The sequence below is a fragment of the Hirundo rustica genome, chromosome Z, assembly GCF_015227805.2.
Source record: "Hirundo rustica isolate bHirRus1 chromosome Z, bHirRus1.pri.v3, whole genome shotgun sequence".
Taxonomy (NCBI): domain Eukaryota; kingdom Metazoa; phylum Chordata; class Aves; order Passeriformes; family Hirundinidae; genus Hirundo; species Hirundo rustica.
The window spans coordinates 73,761,209-73,787,721 of NC_053488.1; the positions used below are offsets into that span (position 1 = coordinate 73,761,209).

The 26,513-nt window shown below is 41.1% G+C and overlaps 1 protein-coding gene across 8 annotated transcripts in view; it reads right to left on the bottom strand.

Moving 5' to 3' along the window:
• NRG1 (neuregulin 1) overlaps positions 1 to 26,513 on the bottom strand; it is a 404,423-nt gene that overhangs the window by 111,440 nt on the left and 266,470 nt on the right. For 4 of the 8 annotated variants that reach the window (XM_040090492.1, XM_040090493.2, XM_040090490.2 and 1 more), the window contains 2 exons: positions 22,529 to 22,579; positions 19,601 to 19,651 (listed from right to left, as the gene is read on the bottom strand). The exons of 2 other annotated variants lie outside the window; for them this stretch is intronic. In XM_040090492.1, the coding sequence (XP_039946426.1) occupies positions 19,601 to 19,651; positions 22,529 to 22,579 (102 nt within the window). Of the gene's footprint in view, positions 1 to 19,600; positions 19,652 to 22,528; positions 22,580 to 26,513 lie in introns of those variants that run through there. 2 more of the 8 variants (XM_058424117.1, XM_058424116.1) reach the window with 2 other exon arrangements.

The window sequence follows — 26,513 nt, forward strand, 5'->3', positions numbered from 1 at the left end:
TCATTCACTCCCACCTACCCTAGTGCTCAAATGCATCTGCACTTCTGATTTTGAACCACTTTATTCAGACAGAAAAAAATTGTTATGTGTATTCATAGGACAGTGGCAGTACTGCTGAGAGACTGAGGCAGAGGCTTTGCACAGGCTCAGCTCTGCAGGATTTTGTGCTGTCAGCTTTTGTATTCACAGTGCTCCAACTACTGGCAGAGTCACTGGACAATGATCATTTGAGTCAAGGTCCTGAAAACCCTGAATCAAGGGATTATCCCTCCCTCATTGACATCCAGTTAATAAAATACTTAAATGTGCATGGAGTTAAACAAGTGGTGAAATGTCTTCCTGATTAGAGACGGGCCACATCTTATATCTAAGTGCCTTTTTGAATCAGAGCCTAATTCAGGAACTGAGAAGGCATTTTTGGACCATAGTGCAGTGGTTTCATGATAAAAAGTTTGGGCAGCAATATCATCCTTTTCCTTCTCTCTCCTTTCTTTCTGTTCTGTCTGTTCCATCACTTCCACTAATGCAGTAGCATTGTTCAGCCCTAATTCCCATGCTGGTCCTGTAAATATCTATCTATCTATCTATCTATCTATCTATCTATCTATCTATCTATCTATCTATCTATCTATCTATCTATCTATCTATCATCTAGGCTGGAAGAAAGAGAATAGGACCATGCTCCAGATGCCTGAAGTTCCTTGATCTTGTCTTCTCACAAAAGACTTTGCATAGGCAAACTATGACTCAAAGCCCTTCCTGAATCTGGACTTAATATAGGCAGAGGCTCAGAGAAGATCCAAGCAGGATACGTACTCTGAAAAATCTTGACAGTACTTACTGCACCTTTTGGGTTTTTTTTGTATAAATAGAATTATTTTTGTACCTGCACATATTCTAAAAAGCTGCTGTTTAAATCTTAAGGCAGCAGAGTTTACTTCACTTTTTAATATCCTAACCACACATGGAATTTTTCATAGAGTAACTCTTTACTATATGTGTATTCATTAGTTTTGCTATTAGAAAAGCAAAAAGAAAGAAGTCAAAGGCATGGAGCCTACTGCATGGAGGATTTTCTGTATAATTAAATAAATATGTATTAATGATAGGACATTAACATATTTGTAGCTTGGACTTTTAAAATACATCTTACAGTACAGTTATACTTTAAGAATCTGCAAATTTCAGAATTCTACTTGGAGAAAATATTATTTCACCTCAAGAGCTGGTTTGCTTAGCAACTTTCTACAAATACCTCTAAATAATGAAATTAATCCAACTTATCCCAAATTGAGATGTTAATTCAATTACACTTGTTAAGTTCAATTCTGGTCATGTCTATATGTTGCCCGATTATGAACAAGTTAGCAGAATTGAGATGTCCACTGTTTGAAACAGATAAGCAACACAATATTTTTAAGTGCAAAAATTCAGCAATAACAAAAGCAACAGCTCTCATCATGCCCCAGAATCTTAGTACCTAGTACCATTTAATATAAAATATTTAATGTTTAATATTCTTTTTTAGTGCATTCAGAATGTCACAGAGGGCATGAATCACTCCTTTGGCATTGGCTGGAAAACTGTTCCAGGAAATTAGGAATTCGAATAAGTATGACAAAGGAGATTTTATGTTTAGTAATGAGTTTTAAGTAGTCTAATCAAATATGCTTTTATTACACAGTTATGTTTTAAATACAAAGCCTAACGTGTCTTCTGCACCTAGGCTCTTTTCTGTGCTCTGTATGGTCTAGCAGAAAACCAAAGCTCTCATCTTTCAGAAAGCAATTGATTTAAGGTAGTTAACTATTTCAATACAGGACTTCAATGTTTGTGTATCAGGCTGAGTCTTGTCAAGAGCAAGAGAGGAAAATGGCAAAGAGGAAACTGAAACATTAAAGAAATGTTCATTTGCCTGATGCAGTTCAAAGCTACAGAGCAGACTCTGTGCTGCTCCAGACGCTGACCAGGCCCTTGCATCAAGGTAAAGCAGATTTATTACAACTTGTTCGTATTTAACACACGGACGTACAAGAGCACTGGGTAATATGGGCTACTGGATGATACAAGTCCTGTAGTGCAGTTTTGGAAACATTCCCTTCTGCAAGACATTGAACAACCTAGAAATGAAGCATCACAGGCAGTGCTAGAACTCATACATGTATGCATATGTATCAGAATAAGTTTATAATTTTATTTAAAGGATTCATTATTCCTACTGCATTTCCTACATTCACACTGCAGGTCACGTCCACTGGGGGTGCATTATGTGTGCCTGTATTTCACCACAGAGGCTGCAGAATAGCAGTGAGACTACAAAAACAGAATGGAGATGACAGCTTGTCTTTTTTCTTCTTCTTGAGGGTATCTAAGGAATAAATGCGTTTACTCTGGAAGATTTGAAAAGGTGGTCCAGAGAGGCAGGGCTAAGGTTGCCCTATATTCTGTGTTCCCAGCAAAGCTCATCCAAAGTAGCATCCAGAGAGAAAGTCAAATAAAATAGAGCTGTCCTCATGTACACCACTGTAGGTATGCTATGCCTGTGGTGGATATGGTGGCTGTGGAGAAGGGAAGCCTACAGGGCTGCAAGAAAAAGAAAAAGGCACTTTGTGTCTTTGGCCTGTATGCACATAGATGAGATGAGTCCCTAAATCCCTTTCTGATCAGGGCCACAGTTTGAAGCCAGACTGTATAAAACTCTCCCTTTGTTTTTGCAAAGATGGGGTTATATATCTTGCCAGTGTGAGCAAGATTTCAGCCTACTCAGCTATTGCAAGGGTGAGGATCTCATACATGCTTTCACTTGAGAGATGCTTTGCTCTTGCTTAAACTTTGCATATTGCTTAACTGTTGCTTAACTCCAATTAAATTAAAAGCTGCCAAAGGGCAGAAAAACCTCTCAGTGTTTTTGATTTCACACTAAATCCTTTGTCCTTCCTTCAGTGCTTCCAACAAAGGAACTATGTTTTAACAACTTTGCACACTCTAGAGGAGAAAACAAGGATGTTACCAAAATAGATTATATTTTAAAGGCCTCAGCTCCACAGGACAAAGACCAAGCTCCCAAGGATGGACCAGCCTCACACCCATTCATGGGAAAACATTTCTACTTATTCCAGAAGCTTTCAGCTCAGTTAAGAAAGGAAAAGGTGGGGGTCTTGAATTTCGAACTCATTTTGCTCTGAAGAGCAGAGATCATGCTCCTGCTTCACTGATCAATTAGAAATGATTCTCTGGAGGCCTTGTTACCAACACTTGAAAGATACATGAAATTTGGTAGATTGCATTCTTTTCCTTCATCAGGTATCCGTTCATGGTTTTATCAGGAAAGCAGCCCTGCACAGCTGCATAGAGTTCACGCCTTGTGACTGCCTTGAAGAATACAATATGACTCAAATTTAACCAAATGAACTGAAAAAAAGATTTTGGCCTGCATTACTGAGTATGTGCTAGTAACACTACACAGTGCAGGTGTGAGCAGACAATACATATCCCTTTCTAAACTAGCCTGCTTTAAGAAGTGCTAGTATTATCCCAACAGTGACTATTAGGGTTAGACATGGGCTAATTAAAAACCTATGCAGCTGGGGTCTCATCAACATTAATAATTACTTGTATCTGTTTCCACCACCTTCCACCCCCCACCTCCATCATCTTTCCTCCTCTAACAAAACAAAACAAAACAAAACAAAACAAACAAAACAAAACACACACAAAAAAATACTCTCTGTGCATGTATGTAATTACAGGAAACATTATGCATTATTAATGTGGCTGCAGCAGACAGAAAGTTCAGGTTTACGGCTTACCAGTGTAGAGGTAAGATGTAGCTACTGGCACCAGTCAGCTTGCTCGTGCATTAGATAATAAGACAGTTTCCAAGAGTTCCAGCTGAAGAGGCTAAATATTACCAGCTATTTGGAAAAGCACAGAAGCTGGAAGGAATAATGCATCTGAATCTACCATTGAGATGGACAACAATGGACAACCTGTAAGAATTATTCCAGGAACAATTAACTTGTGACAATAAGGTTGTGCATTTTCTTTGATCCACGAATGTGATTATCTTCAAAAGCAATTACACAAGCTGGAAGTCTCCAGAGGCCAGAGAGAGAGGAAACAGGTACAGATAGTGCCCCATGAGACAAAGCTCTCCAAATAAAGACCTTTACCGTACCTTTTTCCTACTGTGAAAACAACAGTGTTCACAGTGAGCTGGAAAAAGTATGCATGTATGTCCTGTGATTTCAAGGAATATTGGTCAGGTCAGAAGTGCTCATTTCCTGGCACACCAGTGACCTATGATTACAGATATGGATCTGTTGAACTGGTATCTGTATTTAAATGCTGAAGAAATACCTTTCAGATTTCATACTCTGAAAGGTATTCATACTGATTTCATGCTCTGTACAACATATTATGCTGCACAGAATATGGATACAAAGCCAGAACTCCTGAAATGAAGGCTTAGTAGAGCAGAAACATACTGTGTGACTTGAACAAGTAGTAAAGTCACAGATTAGATACACAGATTAAAGTCATAGACACTAATTCAGACCTGCTTCCCCAGCAGGATGCCTTTGTGCAGTTTCAACCTGAGTCAAAATGATTTTTTCCCCCTCCTCAAGGGGTTCCTCCCTGTACAAAATTTGTAACTGCTCTTGATAAAGTGTCTAAAATGTAAAAAGTATAAAAAGCAGCAAGGAGCTGTCCTAAAGCTGAAGACTCAGAAGCTTTTCCCACAGACTGTTGATGTATCTCACAGATTTCAGAGATCTGCCAAAAAACTCAAGTAGACTCCCTTCCCAATAGGTCAGAGGGGAAGACCCTAGTCTGCATTCAGAATCAAAGGGCTAGCTAGCATGAAATTTGGCACACATGCAATCTAAAAGCTTTGTTATCTCACATCACTTACATGTTGCTGCACAAGTGCTGCAAAGGATTGTCATGACACCTACCACTTGGATTGTAGTCCCTCACTTAACCTTACTATCTGCCAGAACCTCCCTAGAGGCTTCTTGCCAATTGTTTCTTCTTCCCACAACAGGAACAGTTGTTCATAATGGAGATTAGGGTAAAAAGTACTGCAGTCTTGGCTTTGTAGATGACTTTCTCCAGTTTGAGTGGCAACAGTTAACTATGACCTTTTCAGCTACCCATGGCCATTGACTATTTCTGCACTGAAGACAGGCTTTTTAATACCACTGTGAGGAACAGTGCTCAGATGACATAGAAATCCTTTGGTAATTATTTGGACTAATCCTATTAGGAAAGGAAGACTTCCAATTGCTAAAGCAACAGCAACAAAACCTTCCAGAGAAGTAGCCCACCACTTCAAATTAAATCAACATGCCTATTCAGTCCAGGATAGCCTGATTATTATTGTACATAAGAAATGTTGTGTTAACTGAAATGAAAAAAAAAAAAAAAAAAACATTTTAAGAAGTTTATTTAAAATTTTTAAAATGCATTTGAAATGCCTACAAATTCAAAAGACTGCTTCCCTGCATGTATTTTATTTGCCCTTTACTAGTCTGCAGTTTCACTTGTATATTTTGCAAGTAAGAGTAGGACTTTTACAGAATAGCATAATTTTATAAGGATTTTGCTTAGGCTCCAAATTCATGTTACAAGAGAGGATACAATTTATGTTCCCAAAATTTTCTGTTATTTTAATGCTGTGGTAGCACGACAGTGGTTGAATTAACTCTTTCATGTGCTCATCAGAAATTCAGCTGGAGTGTTTAAAATGACAGTAACTTGATTTATTGAGCAATAAGAAAAATTATTCTTCTATGGCCACCAGCCAAACAAGCAATCTTTTAATAAGGCATGTGCAGTCACTGCATTTCCTTTATGAGGGAGGAAAAAAAAGGAAGCCAGTTAAAAAAAAGAAAAAAGAAAAGAAAAGAAAAAAGAAAAAAGAAAAGAAACGAAAAAAGAAACGAAACGAAACGAAACGAAACGAAACGAAACGAAACGAAACGAAAAGAAAAGAAAAGAAAAGAAAAGAAAAGAAAAGAAAAGAAAAGAAAAGAAAAGAAAAGAAAAGAGAAGAGAAGAGAAGAAAAGAGAAAAATTGCACTCAGGCACTTAAAATGGACCTAACTTGGTAAATGGGCAGATCCAACCTTGTGGCCTTGGGCACTTTCATTTGCCTTCTCACACCTGCATCTGTACATGTCTCTCCTCCATTCCTTAACCTAGAGGGTTCTGGATGAACCAGGATCCTGCTCAGATCCTTTTGCCATGATAGACATCACCCAAGATATTAATAGAAGCTTTTGGTTTTATTTTAAAATAACCTATCACGGCTACCCTTTTCTTTCCCTTGGGAGTCTTCTCTCCTTTGAGCTTACTTTCAACACTGGCACCATAGACTGTTTTAGGAGGAACTTCCACGTTCGTCTTGCTGAAGGAAGTCTCCAACTTTTTAGGAAATAATGATACATTTTTACATCAGAGAGATGAATGTCACTGAAGACTTTTTTTGAAGACTTCATGAACAGAGAAGAGACATGGCGAACACTCTCACAGAAAAATAGTAGGTGCATTTAGATGATCATAGTTTTATGCGCCTTCCCCTGCCCTCCGCAACCCCTTTCTTAGAATATTGCAGAAGTTCCTCAATGGCAGGATCTAGGAGATGGACAGACGGAGACATGATGGAGACAACAACTTCCCATGCTCCATCTTAAGTCATCTGCAGCATGCTGGCCGTCTGCCTGGCTTCCCACTCAGCACATAATCATGGAACAACCTTTGGCAATTGTTTGGACTAATCCTCGGAAGAAATAACTTTAGTTTTGAGGCATCTAAAGTCTTTCTGGGCATCCTCTGGGGCTTCTGCAAATGCATTTCAGAATTCATGGGTTGGTCCCTCAGGAGCCAAATGTTGGTCTGGGATTCCCAGCCTGCAGTACACATTCATACTAGTCCTAAGGCATGTGTTTAAGGCTGCCCAGGAAATTTTTCCTCAGACCCGTGTCTTGTTAACTTCCAATTACTAGACAGTCTTTCCTGAGCAGAAGAATATGATTAATGTGGCTGCAGCAGACAGAAAGTTGTGACTGTTGTCCCTGTGATACATTGTTGCATTTGCAGATGTACAAACTCCCTCAAGTTAGAAAAAAATCTAAGCAGGATTGCATATCTGTTAAAGACTCTGGGAGAGAAAGTCTGTGTGATGCCTGACCAGCAGCACCAGTTGTGTTTACCCTAAGCATGAGTGAGAAAATGCAGGAGAAAGAGGCAGATGCTTTGTGGGACCTCTCTCCATTTATTTAGCAAATATGCAAGTGACTGCAAGACTCCTTTACAACCTTTCACATAATGAAAACACAGCAAAATATTTTTGTAAGTGGAGGGAAATATTTTTATAAGTGGTGAGAGAATGTGTGAATATTTAATAAAAGCTAGGGCCATCTGAAAAGTACATTGCTGCTGTCAGTAATTAATGCATGACTTATAAAACTCAAGTAACTAATTTTGAGCCTGTCTTCTTTTGTAGAGCTGTCTTTCTAGCTGAGATCAAACACATTGTTTGGTGAATCAATCCCTTTCCCCTTCCCCACAAACATTCCTATTTAAACATCTACATTTTCTCGTAGCAACGTTGTGTCTGAAATTGACATGATCATGGAAATTCCCAAAGGAATCTGGAGCAGGGCTCATGTTGCTCTTGCTGCACAGGAAATGCAACCATTCTTACTCATCCTTCCTCTATAATGAAGAGTCAGATTCATTGTCTTGCTGTGCTGAGGAGGAAATTGCTGCATAATCTCCTTTCACAGCTAGACAATCCCCTCTTTCCAAAGCAGGCTAAGAATGCAAATTCTCCAGACATATTGGATGAATTTCTAATCACAGTGGGTGAAATGACAGGGCAAAGGCGAGTGTCAGTGACAGAAGCCTTGTGCTAATTCCCTGCTGAAGACATTGTTTTCCTTGTATATTCACCCACATATTAATTGTGGGTGATACATATTAATTGTATCTGCTCTGGGACAAATAAACCGTGATCAGGTCAAGCTATGGCCAGCCTTAAGATCAGTTAGAAGCCCTGAAAAGACGGACACAGGGATATTCCTCAGCGCTTCACATGGACTGCAAAATGAGACCCCCAAGGCTTCCCAGTTTATGATCTTAGATCACCAGGATAGTGAAGAGAGTGCCTTCAGACAGTCAGAGTATACCCTACCATCTCTTAACCTAAGAGAATGTCTTTTGTGGACTGTGAGGAGACAGCCAAATTATGCCTCTGCAGCCTGTCAGGTGTTTTACAGTTCTCTGCAATCAGGTTTTCCTATATGGGAAATAGACACAATTTTTTTTCCAGGTGGATATACAAAAGAAAAAAATATCTGCCATCCAGAAGCACTTGTTTGCTTAGGCCCCATTCAAGTAGAGCTCTTAGGGAAATTTTGAGAAAAGATTTAAGAGTTGTATGGAAAATAGGAACATTCCCACACTAACAAAACCAAATGTTTCTTATGCCCAGGTTAGTAAACCTCATGCTGCAGCATGTATGTGGAGAGTTAAGAACAGGAGGGCAAGGATGACATTTTCTAGGTAATGAAACAAGTTCACAGTTTTCCAAAAGGACTATTTTTGCACCTGTTTCTCCCCTTTTGGCCTCACCCACAGATAGTGGACAGTAATGAGCGAAGTACTGACATATAAATTGGAGAGACCAAACAAGGTTACAGAAAGTAATACAAACAAGATTACAGAAGAGACAAGACTCCTCATAAATCTAACTAGAGAAACACAGGAGTCAGAAAGGTTGAGTTCCCTCTCATGGTCACACTGTAAAAGAAATTCAGTTAGCATTTAGCATAATCTTTTTGTTGTGTCTTCCCTCAAGTCCTTGAGGCACCTGTTGCTACCTGTGCCTGAGACAAGAACACAGGGCTTGGTGGGCACTGGGGCTGTCCAGCCTGCCTGCTGATGCATGTCTCTGGCTGTTCTGCTTCCCTACCATCTGTGAGCATAAGCTGGTGGCAGAAATTCTGCCCAGCATCAAATGCTGCTTTTCAGAACAGGTCAGCTACCCTTTCTTTCTTTGGCCAGGCACAGGAGGTAGAGCACCATGACTGCTTCACCTGTAGTCAGTTTTGACTGGTTGACAGCTGGGACTTTTGTTCAAGATATTTCAGTTTTGACAGTTGGCATTGTGTGCAGAGATTGTGCTCAAAATTATTTGAAACAATGATTTTCTGCAGAGCTACTGAGCGTCAAGACATCATCCTGACTTGGACTGAGAAGAAAGTCCTCAAAGATCAGAAAAGCATGCAGAGCTCTTAAAAACTCAGAGGACCCTAATTAGTCAGTGTTTCTCCCAAATGCTCCAATATACTTTGAAACACTGATGATTTCTTGAGATAATAAAAGGGGAGATGCCAAGAATATATGGCAGTGTCTAAGAAGTGAGTGATTAGATCTGACTGAGACAGAGGCTAAGCAGAAATTCCAGCTCATACTACCATGTTTTCCTCTCCTTTCTGCTTATATTTTTTCCCCATGATCCACCACCCCTTCAGTATTGATGAACTCTAGAGCAGCAGGTCTAAAAAAAGTGATAATCAATTCTCTGCTTGCCTCCCATTTCAGAGTTAGCTGATGCCCATTTCTTCTTAAAGGTCTTTTTAAAGGATTTGTTCCTTCCTTAAGGAATCTCAAAATTTCCAGCAGTCATGTGTGAATCATCAGCTCTGGCTAATGTGTTTCTACTAGAGCTACTCATGCCACAGTGTGTTCTGAAAATTTGATGACAGTAAAAATATTTGACTCTCTCTTTCTGACTTTTTTTTCTGCACCCAGAGAAAATTCTTCATACACTACTTCATACATGATGCTCTTGGGTTGTTGTGAATAGCAATCTCATATTTTACAAGATATTTACAGATAATAAAACCCATTCCTCAGGATGAAACAACATCCACAGGAATAGATTCTTATCAAATGAAAGACTCCCTCCCCTGTATACAGCCTTCCTTACTGACCATCTGCTAATAGTATCCATGTGTGTATGAAATTAATTTGCATATTTAAATTGTAATTTAAATTTGCATATTTAAATTGAAAAGCTCAATTTGCTCAGCTATAACTGTGCTCTCTTGCTGGGTGAATATTAGATCTCTGATATATGCATGTTATCCAGTGAACATATCATTGCAAATGCAATCCACATCCAATTATCTAGAGTTTTACTGCATATTTTCTAAGTGTAACTCAAGCAGTAAGTATAACATTACATTAGGTGTCTATTTGACTGGAAGAATTAGTAAGGTGCTGGTATTTAGCTCTTGACCTTGGAAGTGTAATTCAGTCATGGTATTGCTGCCAACACGAGACATCACTTACATACTTGAGGCAGGATACAGACATTGTGGGTAAGACACTGAGAATCCTCTCCATCTGACAGAAACATGCTATTGGACAGGCTAAGCTAAACAGTCGCTAACCCATGTCTAATTTCCTCTTTACTGTCTCCAGGAAGAAATTTCACCAGTGCATGGACCAAATGCACCGGCTCACCACACATGGAGAGGATTTCAGACTTGTGTTACCTCCCATGATGCTTGGGATTGATCTGCCACTCTCAGTGATCACAGCTCCACTGGCATGATGACTAGTCCACCAAAAAAGATACAGAATCTATGTTCACGGTATTCCTTCCCCGGATCTGTCTTAACCCGCTCCCTCCAAAGTGAGAAATATTTAAATGAGTTATAAGGATGTACTCTGCAGATGCAGCTTGCCTAGTAGCCAAGAACAGCATCTGATTCAGAGCTCATTACACCAGGGATCTGAAGCACCAGTTCTTCATCAAGACAGATCGACATGCATTTGAATGAGCTGCATCACTGCTCAAGGCAACCCTTCATCCTTCCTGCAAGATTAGTGTTTAAGATTCTTCTGGCCTCTCACAGTCTCTGAGACAAGTGTTATCCTACTGTCTGTCAAGTATTAGTTGCCACTGTGTCAGCTAATGGGTTTTGTGTAGATCATTAAAATATTCAAGAACTATGCATAGCCTCCAGCTTGTTTCAAGCCAAATATTTCCCCAGTGGGAAATGGTAGGAAAGAGCTATTCCAGGGAAATAATAAAATAATAGAAGCCATACTAACAGTAAAAAAAGTACAGTGCAAGATGAGACTCCAATCCTATTTCACCGTTTGCCCTGTGTAATCACTCCATGTTTGTATTGCTTTAAGTAAGATAAAATATTAAGGAATTCAAAACAATCAGTGCAAGTTTTGGACCTTCTTAGAATGGAAAAAGGCAGCAGGGGGGTGGCATCTAATCAGGCAAAAGCACCAGATATTTAAAGCTACTGTTCTCTCAGAACAATAACTAAACTGTTGAACTAATGCCCCATGGCACTGGACATCAGTGCTTGAAAGCTTACAACAGAATTTTAGCTACAACTGAAAGAACATTCTCAGTTACTATATATAAAACCATAGACATTTCAAACAAATAAAAGCATCACATGTGGTTACTCACTTCTAATTTAGAAAAGACTAGAAAAAGCTTTCTGCCACTGGCAGCTTGTGCCTCAACTGGCACCAGCAGATCAAATGAGTAGCTTTCTACAATGCAGGTAGCTGCAGCTTTCACAGCTAGATATCTGCCTGAAAAATAGATATTATCAAAAAAACACCCTTATATTTCTTCCCTGCAGTATGGCTTATCCTTTTTCTTTTAGAAATCAACCATTCCAGTAACATTCCTCATTAAATATTCTGACATTTTGGAAAGCTTATCTAAATACCTGTCAAACTCTTGACTGTGTTATTGGGAATCATGTTTTGGATTATTGTGAATATTACCAGAAAGATATCAGCAATGGAGTTCAGATTACACTTTATAAACCTCAGAAAAATAATCACTGTATTAAATCTGAAGGGCTATTACCACAAATAAATGGTAAACTTTCAGATAACCTCAATGGCACGTGGTATTGGTAAAACCTTAGGCTGCAGAGCCTTCCTTATTCAACATCAGTTCTGAACATTTAAAGCTCCAGAGCAAGGAGATTTTTTGTGTCAAATAAATGAAACAGAGCAGTGACCATGGCTGTTAAAGTTGGGAGGGCTGAGGTATAATGCCAGTTGCTTTTTGCCCCACAAATACATGGTCATAGGGAAGGCTGGGGTGGGATAGGCAGCTCAGATGTTCCAACATTGCTCAGTAGGAAAGGAGACAGATCATGCTGTCCGTCTAAGGGCGAGCATGGCTGGGCTACATAAACATCACATGCCACTTCACTGCCCTTCATTAAAAATCATTTACATATGTCTTCCAGTTTTTGTGGAAATGGTGGGAAGAGTGAGTCTCAGCACATCAAAGTGGTGTTTTCAAGGCATTACTCTAGCTTTATGATTAATTCCCTCTGGCATAGTTAAAGACACCTATGAGTCTTTGGGGGTTGCAGTGTCTGTTGGGGTGATAGGAGAGAACTGCTCAGAGTGAAGGGAGCTGGGCTGGTAGGGTGGTACCCATGCCGCCTCTTGGCAAAGGTCTCAATGCACTTAATCCTTCATATTGTGCTTAGATGTCTAGAAAATCAGTAGCTGGCATGGCCCGAAATGACACAAGTGTGTTAATGATGAAATGGGCAAACATTGCTCCAGCATTCCGTCTTGCTCTTCAGCCTCACTCCACATAGCACCCTAGGTTTAGCATTTATGATCATCATAATTTTGAAATGCCCCATGCTATTTTAGCTTGCAACAGAGTTGATAAAATTTGGAAATTGGAAAGCTAAGAAAAAGTTTTCTCTTTTCTAAAAAGCAACTTTCTTCCAAGTTTGCCCCATAGAAGGACAAACTTGGAATTACTTTACCAAAGGATCTCAAAACAGCTGGGTACTGTGATTAATATAAACTACCAGTAAGGCCTATGAGTTCTGCATATCCATAATAAAGCTGAAATGACTAGAATGAAGAGTGGGCAGCCAGGAAAAGAAAATCTTATGAGGAAATGCAAGAGCCTTTACATACATACGTAGTCACTGAAAGAAAATACTGATATTCATCAGACAATATTCAAAGGACAATTGCTCTAGGGCACAGCTTTCTTTTCAAAAAACACGGAGTGGGTGTTTTGTGATACTTGCCAGATACAGTGGATGCAGCTCAAAGTTACTGACTAGCTGGCTACTGCTAAATATTTAGGAAGATGAAAACCTAGAAGGAAGATCACACTGTAAAAGGCTGCTCTTTAATTGCTGCAATGACTACAGCGATTCCTTCTCCTTGCTGTACAGGGAGAGAATGTCAAGAACAGCAGAAACCATTAAGAACCTCCGGGAACATTTTGATAATGAAAGTCACAGGAGATACAACCTTCCCATTTTGCATCCAATTAGAGGAGGTTACCAAAAGGCAATTTAGAAGAGATGTGGACATGAAGGATAGGATAATAATTCCTTCCCAAGGGTTTAGCTTGGCTCCCACTGCACTATTACAATACTACTAGATAGGGATGTGAAAGAAGAGTCTATTGCTTTTAATTTACCTGATAGAGACTGCTGTAGTCTAAATTGAGTCTCAGCCACAGAGTGGCACAATGTTTGTGGGGAAGATAATGAGGGGACACATTGATGGCTTTTCAAAGCCATGCATCTACAGAAAGTTCACATTTATGTGTTCATAATTTCCTATTGTTTTTGAAATACCATTTCTGTGATGCAGCTTACATTTTTAAATAAGTAAATAGTGATTTATCAAGGGGTTTTTCTTAAGTAAATGGAAACATTCAAAGCCTTATACTTTACAAGTTATTCTGAAAAGTAACAGCATACTTTTCTGTTCATCTTTTATCTACTGGTGTTTTATTCTTTTATTCTTTATTCTTTTATTCCTCTCCCTAGACATCACCATCTGCCTCTGTGGTTGACCAGAATTACCCAAATTTGAAGCTCATCATGAAAACAAACTAATGGACCCAGGCTCTTGACTCCTTTGTATTTCATTAAATTTATATTTCTGCTTCATGACAGACCTCCACTGCCAGTCCATGAACTTGAAACAGCCCCTCAGGGACCGGGGCCCTGCTATACCACAGGTTGTCTGTTTACAGCTGAGGCAGCCTAAGATCCCCCTTGGAAGAATGTGGACTACAAAGCCCAGAACATACCATCTAAGAAAGCTTGCCCTGTGTGCCTCCCTGTCAAACGGAGCGCAGCAAGCCTCCAGGCTTGATAGAGTAACTCCAATTTGGTAACTTAAATTCCCTTTGGGATTTTTTATCTCTGTTAGACTTTTCCCTCTAAACACGAAACAAGAGAAACTCCACCTCTATAAACAAGAAAGTAAGCTGTCATCGTGCCTTTCTAAGGACAGAATGGTCTCCTGAAAGCACAAAGGAACTTGCATTGCTATTCTCTCCTGGGGTTAATGCAAGAGAATGCCTCAGGATAAACTCTTTGGGGGCAATAAATGGAAGATAAGGGGATGAACAGCATATCTGGACTATAGGGGTAAGTTGGGAAGTCCCTGTTGTATTATTCTGTACCCATGTATATGCTCATAATTTTTGTTTGTTGAGAGTATCCATTGTTCATGATTGTTCCGAGGTATTTTTCTTTCTTAGGCCTTCTTACAAAACACTGACAGTCTTGATTTCAGCATGGATAATGACATGAAAGAGATGCATGTTTCTGTCAAGGTTACATACTGCATTTTGCTCACAGATCCCTGCCATACTGGCATGGTTGTGTACCTGTACTCAGTAAAACTACCCTGATGCCTCAGAATAAGGAAGATTTTGAGAAGGCTGATCCAGTACCACAAAGTACATTCACAGCTTCTACCCATAAAGAGTACAGCCAGGAGAAGCAGGAGTCCTTGAGGACCTGTTTTTGTCACTGTGACAGTACCAGGGACTTCCTCAGAAGACACAGTGACCAAACAACCACAATCAAAATACCAACACAACCCTGTGCTACAAGCTTGTGTCGTCTAGTATAGAATAGGCTTTGCTGGCAGATCAGAAAGATATTTATTTTGCTCTCAAGTGGGCAAACAGCATGTGTCATTTCAGAAGACAGAAAAACACAAACTAATGCTCTCTTACGAAAGAAGATTTGCCATGATTTGAGGGAAGAACCTCAGAGAAACCAGGCCTTACTAACAGACTGTTGAAGACAAATTTGCATATGATTTGCAGGGTCTCAGAAACAAAAGTTCAGACATACTGAGGGTTCCTGAGGAAAGCTAGGGATGGAGCCCACACTCTACTGCTGAGGCGTCCACTGACAATGTGACTTTTGGACAGTTACCTTAGTGTGAGGGGCTCCCCCACTCCGTCACTAAGGACACATGCAGTCTTTAAAAATCTTTTTGCTAAAAGATGGGAGGAGTTCCTGGAGTTAGAATCTTGGAGAAGAGAGGATCCTTAACATGTTGAAGGCAATGTGATGTGGGCTTGGGAAATTCTTTGAGAAATACTATGAATAACAGAATCAGTGAGGTAGATTTTCTGACTTGTATTCTATCACAGTAGACTGCCACATATTTGATAACTCTTTTGATGGCGTAGTTCATGACCTCAGGAAAGCACATCTTGAAATAAACAGACACAAATCATTGCCTTCACACTTACATGTATATAGTCTATAAACCAATGTATGTAGGTATATTTATACATAAAACACAATTGCCTTATTATATACAAACACTGAGGCAAGTGCCAGCTTTACAGATTTATTCTTACATGCACAAATATACATCTAGCTAAAGCAAATGTCCTTAAAACCCTTCCACTCTGGCGGCTGTATTTAAGCCATACAAACAGTTGCACTTATTCCTTTGTGACTGTTATGTCAGATTCTTCCAATTCTAGCACTGCCTACACCCATCATTGCCTTTTACGTCTCCAACCACCCTGAAGGAAACAAAGAAAAGAAACCCCAGCACAGAAGAGAATTGACTTTACATTAGTGATGCTGTCTCTGAAGTTTGACATGTATGAATATCCCAGTGGAGTGGCCTAACCCAGTTGAGATTCTCAGTGACAACACAAGCTCTCCTTCAGAGCAAGACTGCAGGACCAAGAATGCAACTACATGTCCTGGCTCATTGCTGGGCGAAGTGCTTCCACAGACATTTTAGGGAGAAGCCTTTAGTAGGCAGCACAAACACATATTAGGGTAATGCTGCAAGGTGCAGCTAGAAAATACTTCTGTTTGACATATATTCCCACAGGTTCTATCTCTGTGCAACTTCCTTATTTCCTACTGCTATAAATGCTCAGCTTTTGATCCGGTATAGGTCTCAGAGCATGGGTTTCCAGACTGATGCTATCTGTGGAAATGGTAAGCTCAAGTGTAGAACCATCCCTGGTCTGTACACCCATACTATGCTGTTTGTGGTTCCCACACAACACAACAGGAACTGCAGTAATTGTAAACAGCCTGCATCCCATCAATTCCCTTTTCCTCTTTAGCACCATATAAATGTCCCTACATAATACCTCCACCAGAGGCACCAGAAGCCTGTGTGCAGGGCTGATGATTTTAGCCTAGGAAACCTGATTGCTTTTGAATTTCTTTCCATGTGTGCTGTAACTTACAAACAACAATGTAAGCTTTGGAACCAATTTCCTAAAGAAAAGGAAAACTGTCAAATGTATGCTATTGGGGTGAGAAGCCAAGATTCCTTTAACAAGTCCCAGGAGAGCAAAAAGTCCACCACATTTTCACCCTCTAGTCTTGAAAACAGAGTTGACTGAACCCTTGATAACAAGGTGTTATGGTGAGGTCTCAGATTTAGTTTTTCCATTCTAGCTTCTGAAAAGATCATAAGGCACTTGTTTCAGAGTATGGCAGTCCTGGGAAACAAGGGGTAGAAAAATATTTCCATCTACAAATCTCTAATGTGATTAAGAATGGTCTCTGCAGTCCTTGGTAGTGAGAGTACACAGGGCTTCAATTGCTGTTGGTTTATTCACTTCTTTAGCAGGAAAAAATCTATTACAGAGAGCTTCATTGTGAAGCAAAATGGAAGTTGTAACCTAGTGAGGAAAGTTGTGATATAGCGATAAGACAAGGAAAATGGCTTTAAGCTGGGAGAGAGTAGGTTTATATTAGATATTAAGAAGAACTTCTTTACTGTAAGAGTGGTGATGCAGTGGCACAGGTTGTGCAGAGAGGTTGTGGATGCCCCATCCCTGGCAGGGTTCCAGGCCAGGCTAGATGGGGCTAGGAGCAACCTGGTCTTGTGGAAGGTGTCCCTCTCCATGGTAAAGGTGTTGGAAGCAGTTGGAACAGTACAAAATAAATATATATGAATTAGTCCTTGGACTGGGGTGGAAGAGAGGGTGGGAAGTATTTCTACCTGTTAGGGGAAGCATTAACAATCAGTGTCAAGAAGTTGCACACTCTGAAACGGAACACTTAAAGCATGAATTTCCTTCCTTCCTTCCTTCCTTCCTTCCTTCCTTCCTTCCTTCCTTCCTTCCTGCCTTCCTGCCTTCCTGCCTTCCTGCCTTCCTGCCTTCCTTCCTGCCTTCCTGCCTTCCTGCCTTCCTTCCTGCCTTCCTTCCTGCCTTCCTTCCTGCCTTCCTTCCTTCCTGCCTGCCTTCCTGCCTTCCTTCCTGCCTTCCTTCCTGCCTCCCTCCCTGCCTCCCTCCCTCCCGGACTACTGACCCCTCAATCATATAACCAGTCATCCATGTGAAACTCAGAATTTCTAATGGCTGTTCTTTCTCCTTTATTTAAGGATGGAGGTCCACACTCTCAAAGTGGACTTGAGGAGTGTAGCAATATGTGCACATAAAAGGGATCTTCAGGTTTGGGATGTCAGTTGTGGAGGGTCTTACAGAGGTGGGATTTTTTTCTAAATTTCTTTCTCTTGGAATATCTGTCACTGAAACTCCAAAAGAAGCAAAGAATGACAAAAATCTCTTCTCTTGTGAAAGCACTAGGGAAGAGAACCTGCTGAATCCCTCTCCTGTTTTCAGGTCTTTTCCACTGCTGTCTGGCCAGCAGTGACAGTGCTGGCATGTTGTCTAAACATCTGCTATTGTCTGAGAAGTGTAAGGACACAGTTTATTTTACCTCCTGTGGCTTCTACAAGATTGACAGTGACAAGTGTGAAATGGACATGTCCCATGGAAATTCAGAAAAGAAAATCCCTAAGGAACTTTAAAATAAGTACATGGTCAACTTCCTTAGCACTCTGTAGTGTGAGTAGACATTCACATCTGTTAGCAATAAACATTGGCTCCCTCCTGCTTTTCCGACCCAGCACAGGCAGCAATATCCAATATTGTCCTCTCTCCTCCACTACTTATTTTAGTAATTTGAATGGTACTAACTCCAGTGTACGTTAATGCTTCTGAGAACAGAACAGAGAGGATTTACTGTTTTAAATTGCTCCAGAAATTATTCCTGCCTACTCTGCTGCGAGGCATCAAGGGGAAAAGGAGGCCAAAATCCAACCCTTCTCACCTTGCTGGCAGAAAGCTTTTTAAATAACCAATCAATTTTCTCTAATTCTTTTAACACACACTTAAAAATTATCAGACTAGTAGCTGGGAAGAAAATCTAGAAAAATCCAGAGATATGGCTTTGACCTTTCCTCTTGGTGCTGCTACAGTAGCTATTAGATTTGAGTTAATGGCATTCATGTATAGTTTGCTATAAAGCACATTTTATAGCAGCCCTGGAACTGTCAGGGTGGATCGGACCATTGGTCTGCCTCACCTGTCATCCTATTCTTAGCAGCTGGCAACAATTACTGCTTTAGGGCAAGATTAATACCCTACCTCCCACAACCCCACTGTCTTTGTGTGAAGTGGCCTTCCAGACTGCTCAAAACCAGGCTGAGAGATGGTGGATTTGGTTCTAGTAAAGAACTGGAAGGCTCTTCCTAATGGTTCTCAAGGGTGAAATTGTATGAGATTATGGCTGCAATGCATGCTTCCCTGGGAAGCATCATCACTGAAGAAGAAAAGAGTCACTTTCCCTGCTGGTACCCCTGTAGCTCCTAGTGTGTTCCTGAGATAAGCAGAGAGACAATCTCTCTGTACTAGGAAGGAACCATTTCTGGTTCTCTGTTCCAGCTGAGGGAAGACATACAAAACGTTGTCCTCACCTTCCTCATCTTCTTCCCAAGGGTAATGGGGCACAGGAAGAAAGAGTGTGAGGAACTCTAACAAGCACCAGCTGGCATGAAGATGAAGGAAAATGCACCCAGGTGGGAATGGCTGGATCTGAATGGGTTTCAGCTGCCCCAGGACCAGGGGCTATTGGAGGCAGAGGAGAAGTGTTTGAAGCAATACATCATCTGGGGAGGGCAGGGGAGGGAATTACAAGTAGGAAACAGTGGTGTAGTTTCCTCCTCCTTTCCCCTGCCAAAACCTACATTTGACCTTTCTGAAGGAAGGCATTTGAGCCTCAATACACAAAAAGCATGTCCCTGAGAATTCTAATAATGTATAACAAATAACAATTGTACCTGTAGTTCAGAAATCTCACCCAGTCACTCCTGATCTCTTAATACACTTTTTTTTTTCTGACTAGGAAGGGAGAAATATATCTGATGGTCTTGCCTGCAATAATTTAAACAACTTGTGTATACTTACAGGAGGAAGTGTTTGTTCCTTCTGTTGAAGCTTGTATCCTAAGCATGGGTTCTGCAACACACAGAAGTAACAATAAAGTTGTACGAATACAGCCACAGCACTGTACAGGAGGAGCCTGAACATCTCCCCCCAGAAGAGATTTTTTTTTTTTTTTTTTTTCCCCCCTCAGTAGTCAGAAACCCAGCAGAGCACAGAAAAAAATGAGATTCCTTGAGAAAGCGAAAAAGTTCAAAGTTGGTTCAACATGTCCTAGGCACACTGTGAATAATCAATTACAGCAAAAATGCTCCACAGTCCTGGGAGGAAAGGCCGTGAGAAAACTGGCAAAGACAGAGTAAAATTTTCAGCTGTTTCTGACAGCATCAGAAGAAAGTGGAAAGCAGTAGATCTTGAAGCTCCACATGCTGGCCCAGGAAGCACTAGCTTCTTATCTTCTTCTCACATGACTCCAATTGAACAGTAAGGAATTTCAGCCTATCCCAACTACAGTTAAAGGCTTCTGTGGCTTGAAAGAGAGGAGGGTTCATGAGTGTCACCACCTCTGCAGAGAGCTGTAGATGGAAGGGAAAGTAGAACGCATTCCAGACCAAAATGGGACAAAGCACCAGCCTCGAAGTGGTTACTAGGTAAGGAAAAAGAATGGTAAATAATCTCGTAGGACAGTGGAAGGAAATGGACCTCAACATAAATCACACAAAGGAAGCACTCAGAAAATTTTCTAGAAGAAGCAGGTAGCCTGAAGCCAGGTCTGAACCTCCTGAACTATAGGACTCTGAACCACACAGCAGTTAAGAGGCATGTGTTTGGCTTCATGGGCTTTCGCTATCTAGCAAATCATACATGGTGTCATACATGAATAAAGAATTCAAGAGAAGGCTTGAGAAATATTACCAAGTGAAAGGAAAAATTTGAAGAGAATACTTTGCTTAAGGTGGCAGTGTGATGTGCCAGTGTGATGTATAGGTAGCTAACAACCAGTCTGTGAATTCTCGGGAGCAGGTCAGGCATGCTGCATGCTCTGTAGTGAAACATTTAACATGTCATGTCATGCAGAAAAGATGACTCTGTTGCCTCAGAAAGCCTGGGTTTAGGCAGAAAAAACCCACTCTTAAAACCTAAGACTGCTCTGTAAATCCTCCGATCACCAAAAAGTAACTGTAGCAATACTTCAAGAAACCGAGATCCTTGTAATCTGAACACCAGCATTCACAACAGTCTACCTTCAAGTAAAGAAACAACACACTAATTAATTATTTTCATTTGAAAGTCCTGGGAAAAAAATCAGCAGTGCCCAAAGCCCCAGACAATACTGGTCACCAGGAAACCCATGAAGTGCTAGAGAAAGACATGGTCTGGACCCAGAGTGGGGATAGACCAGTAGGAAAAACAGCACCTGGCTGGGTTTGGAACTAAGCTGGTCTCTGCTCCAGCCACATATCAAAGACCTCCTCAGAGCACCATGTGGAAACCTCAACAAGCACCCACTAAGCATATTGCTTTTTACTGTTCTGAGGACAATACCATGATGTGTTGCTTGGCATGAAATCTGTCAGTGCAGAGATTCATCAGGAATGCAGCCAGCCTTTTGAACATCCCAGCTTCCGCCTCTCCAGTGGCATAATAGCAGTAAAGAGGAGGACAGTACTGTAACAGTAGGCACTTGAAGGGACATAAGCAGGGAAAGAGACCACTCAAGAAAAAGAACTTTAATTCATGGGAAAGAAGGCAGCAAAGCACAGGGACTACATTCTTGCTGCAAAAGGGAGAAGGCAAGGCAAGCCCAGTGGAGTCAGTGACCAGCGTGTCACCTCCTTTGAACAAAAATGGTGCCAATGGTTACAGGACGCTTGCTATTAGCTATGTGTCTCATATATTCCCAGTGAAGATTCAGTGACAGGCCCCACTGAGAACATGAAAGAATATGGGCACATCCAATGTCTCTTCTGTCAGGCAGCAATGCCAAGATTTCAGAAGTAGGTTGCCACACACACAGATGCATCAAAGGAAAGGCTGCAGGCATGCTAAATGCAAAATCTGGCAATCACACTGTTTTCCTTGATCTTGCCTACAAACACTCATCTCACACTAAAACCCATCCCTGCCAGACGTAGCTTTCCCAAAAAAGCTAGCAGGACCCCAGCCTCTTTGCCAAGCAGGGTATGTACATCTTGTAAATCCTTGGGTTGCTCGGCTCATACATGTTTATCTAAAATTGTTTCAGCCAATTACATCAGTAGAGACCAGTGCTTGTATTGTGGCCATATATAAAGTAACTCTTAACAGTTAAATAATGAAAGCACCTTCTCACTGGGGTCAGTTCCAGGAGTAACTCTGCAAGTACGCAATCTGTAACTGCAGGAAGGATGCTGAAAGAAAATTCCACCAGCCTGAAAGGAAACCACCTGGAGAAGGCTCCTAGTATGCCGAGGCAGCTTCAAAAGTGGTTAAATTACTGACAGTGAGTTACCTGTCTACAATCACTGACCCTGCAGAGCTGTCAGGAATTGTACGTAGAGCTCGGAAGAACAGAGCAGCCTAGGCAACAGACTTTCCTGAGGACACATCAATATGCCTATACACTCAGCAAGCTCATAAGCAGCTACTAGGATTTATAGGAGAAGGAGATAAGAGCTTTTTTAAAACATAGTTCCTAACCACAGAAATACTTCTTCACTTGGGCTGCTGCAGCTGTAGACCAAATTAGGTTCTTCAATACAGCCCCAGGATAGTAAAAAGTACGCTTAACCCTTCTTCATTAATTTCTTGGTCCCTGAAGTAGCTCAAGTATGCAAGGTGATATGCAGAAATGGAGCTGCTGGATGCAGATGAATTGTTCTCTGTTAAGAAGGAGCTGCTTCAGAGCTGTAGAAGCAATTTCAAGAAGAAATTAAAAGAAAGAGACAGGAAGACTCTGTTAATGCAACTTACGTGAAGAAGTTTTTGTCACTTCTGTTGATACTGGTATCTTGCTGGTACTCTCTGGAAAACACAAGAGGCAACAAGAAGTTATAATGTGGTGTCAGGAGATCCTCCTAACAGTATACAACTCCAGAATGGTCAAGGTAAAGAAGAAAAAGGTGTTCAAAGAATCAAGCTTAAATTTTGCTTCAGTGGGCAGAAGCTTCAGTCAGATATCAACTTGTAGAAGTTTCATTTCAGGAAAAAAACCAAAAAATGATGGTGCCTACTAGCAAAATCGAAGAAAAAAAGCCTGCTCCTTCTGAAAGAAGCCAGTTGTTCAATCTCCCATTTTCCTCTGGGAATATCAGTGGCAACAGGAGAAATCGTGCAGATGGCTCTGTTTCTGGAAGACGTCAGTGTGAGTATTCACTCCTTATGCTTCTAGGCAGTTAAATTTTGCAAAGACGTGTCCCTGTTCATATCACTTGAATTGCTGGTAAGTACATCCAGTAGTGTCGCTTGCCACTTCAGGGAAATCTTCTGAGCCACACATGCCAACCCTGTCTCTCATGGACTGCTGGGGGCTCTGTGATAGAAATCAAACAGTTGCTTTGCTGAAGAGATGGAAAAAGCTGCGCTTCCATACTGGTCCCATGTATATCTCCGTACACTATTGTTAGTTACGTACTGGCACGGACTGCTTGCACTCACTTGTTGAACCAGCTGATGGCTAAGAGGGATGATGTTGCCATATTTAGCTCCTTGCTAATGCAAAACGCACAGATGGGAGAAAGCATAATGTAGAAAGCCTTTGTTTAGGCTTCACAGACTTGCACAGAGACCTTGTTCCAATGACAGCATTGATTTGTGAGTGCTCTGCTGTCCCTGCAAATCACAACTGTGTGCAATTTCTTAGGTGTGAACAAATCACTCTTCAGTTTTTTTCATTCATCATCAGTCTTGGACTTTCCCAAGTTCTCAAAACACATTTCAGACATTAAGTGGTGCAGTTCAATGCAGCTGCACAAGTTTCAACTCCACAGCTGGAGAGAGGCCCTGAATGCCAAGAAAAAAATCTTGCCCTGAAACCTCGAGACACACCAAGAATCCCCTAGTAGGTCAAACAAACAGAATTTAGAAAATACCTCATAAGAGATTTAGGAAAAGGAAACTCCAGAATGTTTTTACTGTTTTGTGAATCTGGATTCCAGTGGTTCTCTGATCAGTGTCTCTAGAGTTCATAGAAACTTGACCAGAGACAAAATTAGTCCAAGTGCCTTCCCTTCAACATCCCTCTTGTTAACCTGTAATATTGACTCTGTATTTTAACTTCTTCTTACTTGCTTGCACTTCTTCTGTATTTTTTCCTTTCCACTTCGGTCCGGGTTTCTTTGGCAAATATACTATTTGCCCAGTTAGAACATCCCACTTTCATCTCATTAGTGGGAGAGAACATGTTATGAAGCATTTCCTTGGCAACCAGTGATGCATGGCATGAAAGTGTGTATCATAAGTAAAATTTTTAAGGTCAAACCCTTAGCATTAGGTCTTGGAACACAGTGGCCTGTAGCCAGGCAGCTTTCAGGACCATTTCTTGGGTATAATGGCAGTTTCTCTGTTGTGCAGCTGGGCTGTGAGCAATTAACCTTTCTTAGTCACATCAGGAGATGGAACAGGTCTGACAGCAGCATAGCTCAGCATGTGGCACAACTGGAGCAAACTTTTCTTTCACCATTAAAGAAACCATGTTCCATTTAATGCCTGTGCTGAGCTTGATGGAGCATTTCTTACTGGCACCTCCCCAGACCAGCTGTGTTAGTACAAATGCCGATGCGAAGCTTCCCTGCCAGTGGAAAATACAGCCAGAGCCTCCTACACCTGAAACGCTGAGAAAAACATTTGGAAAACATGTGGCAAAGTCACACTTTATCAAGCCCCACTAGTAACATTCATGTTAGCAACACTAACAGTGGATGCTAAGGTTTGGAAGACACAACATTTGTGTGTATTGCTTACTGCACGTAGTACACCAAAAGTGTATGAGAGGTGTTTTACAGTGCCTGGGAAGGCTAGCACAGATCCATGTGACATGCTATCTGAACACGAGAAGCAAACAGAAAAGAAGCTTCTCACAGCAGGCCATCAGTACTTCCCAGAGGTGAAAGAGCTGGAACCATTTTTCAATCGTAATACTTTTGCTGCTGCAGTCTTCTAGGGAATGGAGATGGCAGCCTGCAGCCTTGTCTTCATCATAATGTTTAAGTTCCCATAAAGAAAAGCTGCCTCAGAGGCTACTGCCAGTTCTGTCCCCTGGCACTTCTAGGAATACTAAGTCTTGTTGAAGTATTGTTTCCTGAAATTGGGTATCTTTGTGCAGGGGCATCCTTATGTAAAAGTACTTAAGGATCCATGAGGGATCCTTGTTTGGGGATGCTTTAAAGAGCTGGTCTCTGCAGCTGATCAGGCCTATTTCCCTAGTACTCAGGCCAGCAGTATCTTCTGCTGTTTAGTCTGACATAACAGGGAAGAGCTCCTTCAACTCACACAGGACCCCCAGCAACCCCATCACCTTGCTGCCCTTGATATGTTGATCCATCCTTCTAGATAGGGAACTTTGTCTGGGCTGCTGAGAGGAGATCACTCCTTGCTGCGTGGGCAACAAACTTTGCTGTATGGCTCTGAGGCAGGAGGTCCTTCTCCCCCTCAGTCAGAACTTTTTCTCCAACATAAACAAGTATTTAAGAGCCTTACAGCTGCTGTTGTGAGCAGCTCTGTGCATGCCCTCACAGCTTTTTTTCCCCCAGTTAGTTTGTCAGAGGCCTAATGCAAAAAAGGCTGCTTGAGCAAGCTGAAGGGATTTGGTTGATCTCACAGGCTTTAGCTCAGGCTTTGCAGGTGGTCACTCTGAGAGCCCTGACACGGAAGCCAACCTGGACCCTAAGGAGGATTCAGACACCGTAGGTAGTTAAGAGCTGCAAACAAGCGTTTTGTCACCCTGAGATGTACTTTCTGGCAGTGATGTAAATTTTAATGCTTTTGAATTGTTTGTGCTACTAGGGTGATATCATCTGAATTATACAAACAATGACACAAACTAATACACACCTTGAGGAAAGGGGGGCACTTTCTTCATCTCGGTCACTCAGCCTATAGGTGGCAGAGCAGAGAGTAGTTGTGTAGAAGGTTGGTAAGCCCATAGTCTGGGGCCTGAGAGGTATGCTGGCATACACAGTGGCTGAACTAATTTTTAGTTTCTTAAAACTACCATACTTTCCCCATTTTTCCTCCAAGAAACTACTGGCCTGAGTCAGATTAAAAGAACATCGCCCTCAATCCAAGTATGTCAAATTGCAAGGAAAGGTTCAAGAATATTCCTAGAGGAGTTGCAATACCAAATTGAGTGTTGGCCACATTCCTTTCCAAGACCAAATCAGTGACATTGGTCTAAGCATGCTGATTTGCTCCAGGTGAGAATCTGACTCATTATGCCAGCCAGTTCAAACCAAACATTGTTTCAGGTTGCCTACAATTATGCTAGACTGAAGAGCTATCCTGATCTCCTATTTTAATCAAGTCTTGGACAGAAGAAGGGACTTTTTTTTTTTTTTTTTGCACTTGAAGTATTTTGTACTTCGTCACATGTTCTATGCGTACTAGATATAAGATGCTTTTATTTACTTATTTCTCAGTCATCTTCTTAAAGCTAAGCTACTGTCTTCAGAGGAGGAAGAGCAAATTAAAATTGAATGAATGATGAGTATCACATCATTATTGATTATTATACAACCTGGAGCTGTTACTACTACTCCAAGTCCTATGGATGCAAAAGCAGAAGCCTGCACAGGCCACTGTGTGCTAATGAATTTACCAAGGCTCATCTCTGCCTACAATTGAGATACATTAAGGTATCACCCGAGTACTTCTTGTACCCATCAATTCAGGCAAAATTGTCCCAGTCACCCACACTCATAAGTCAAACTACATCAACTCAATTTCCACAGACATCAAGGAA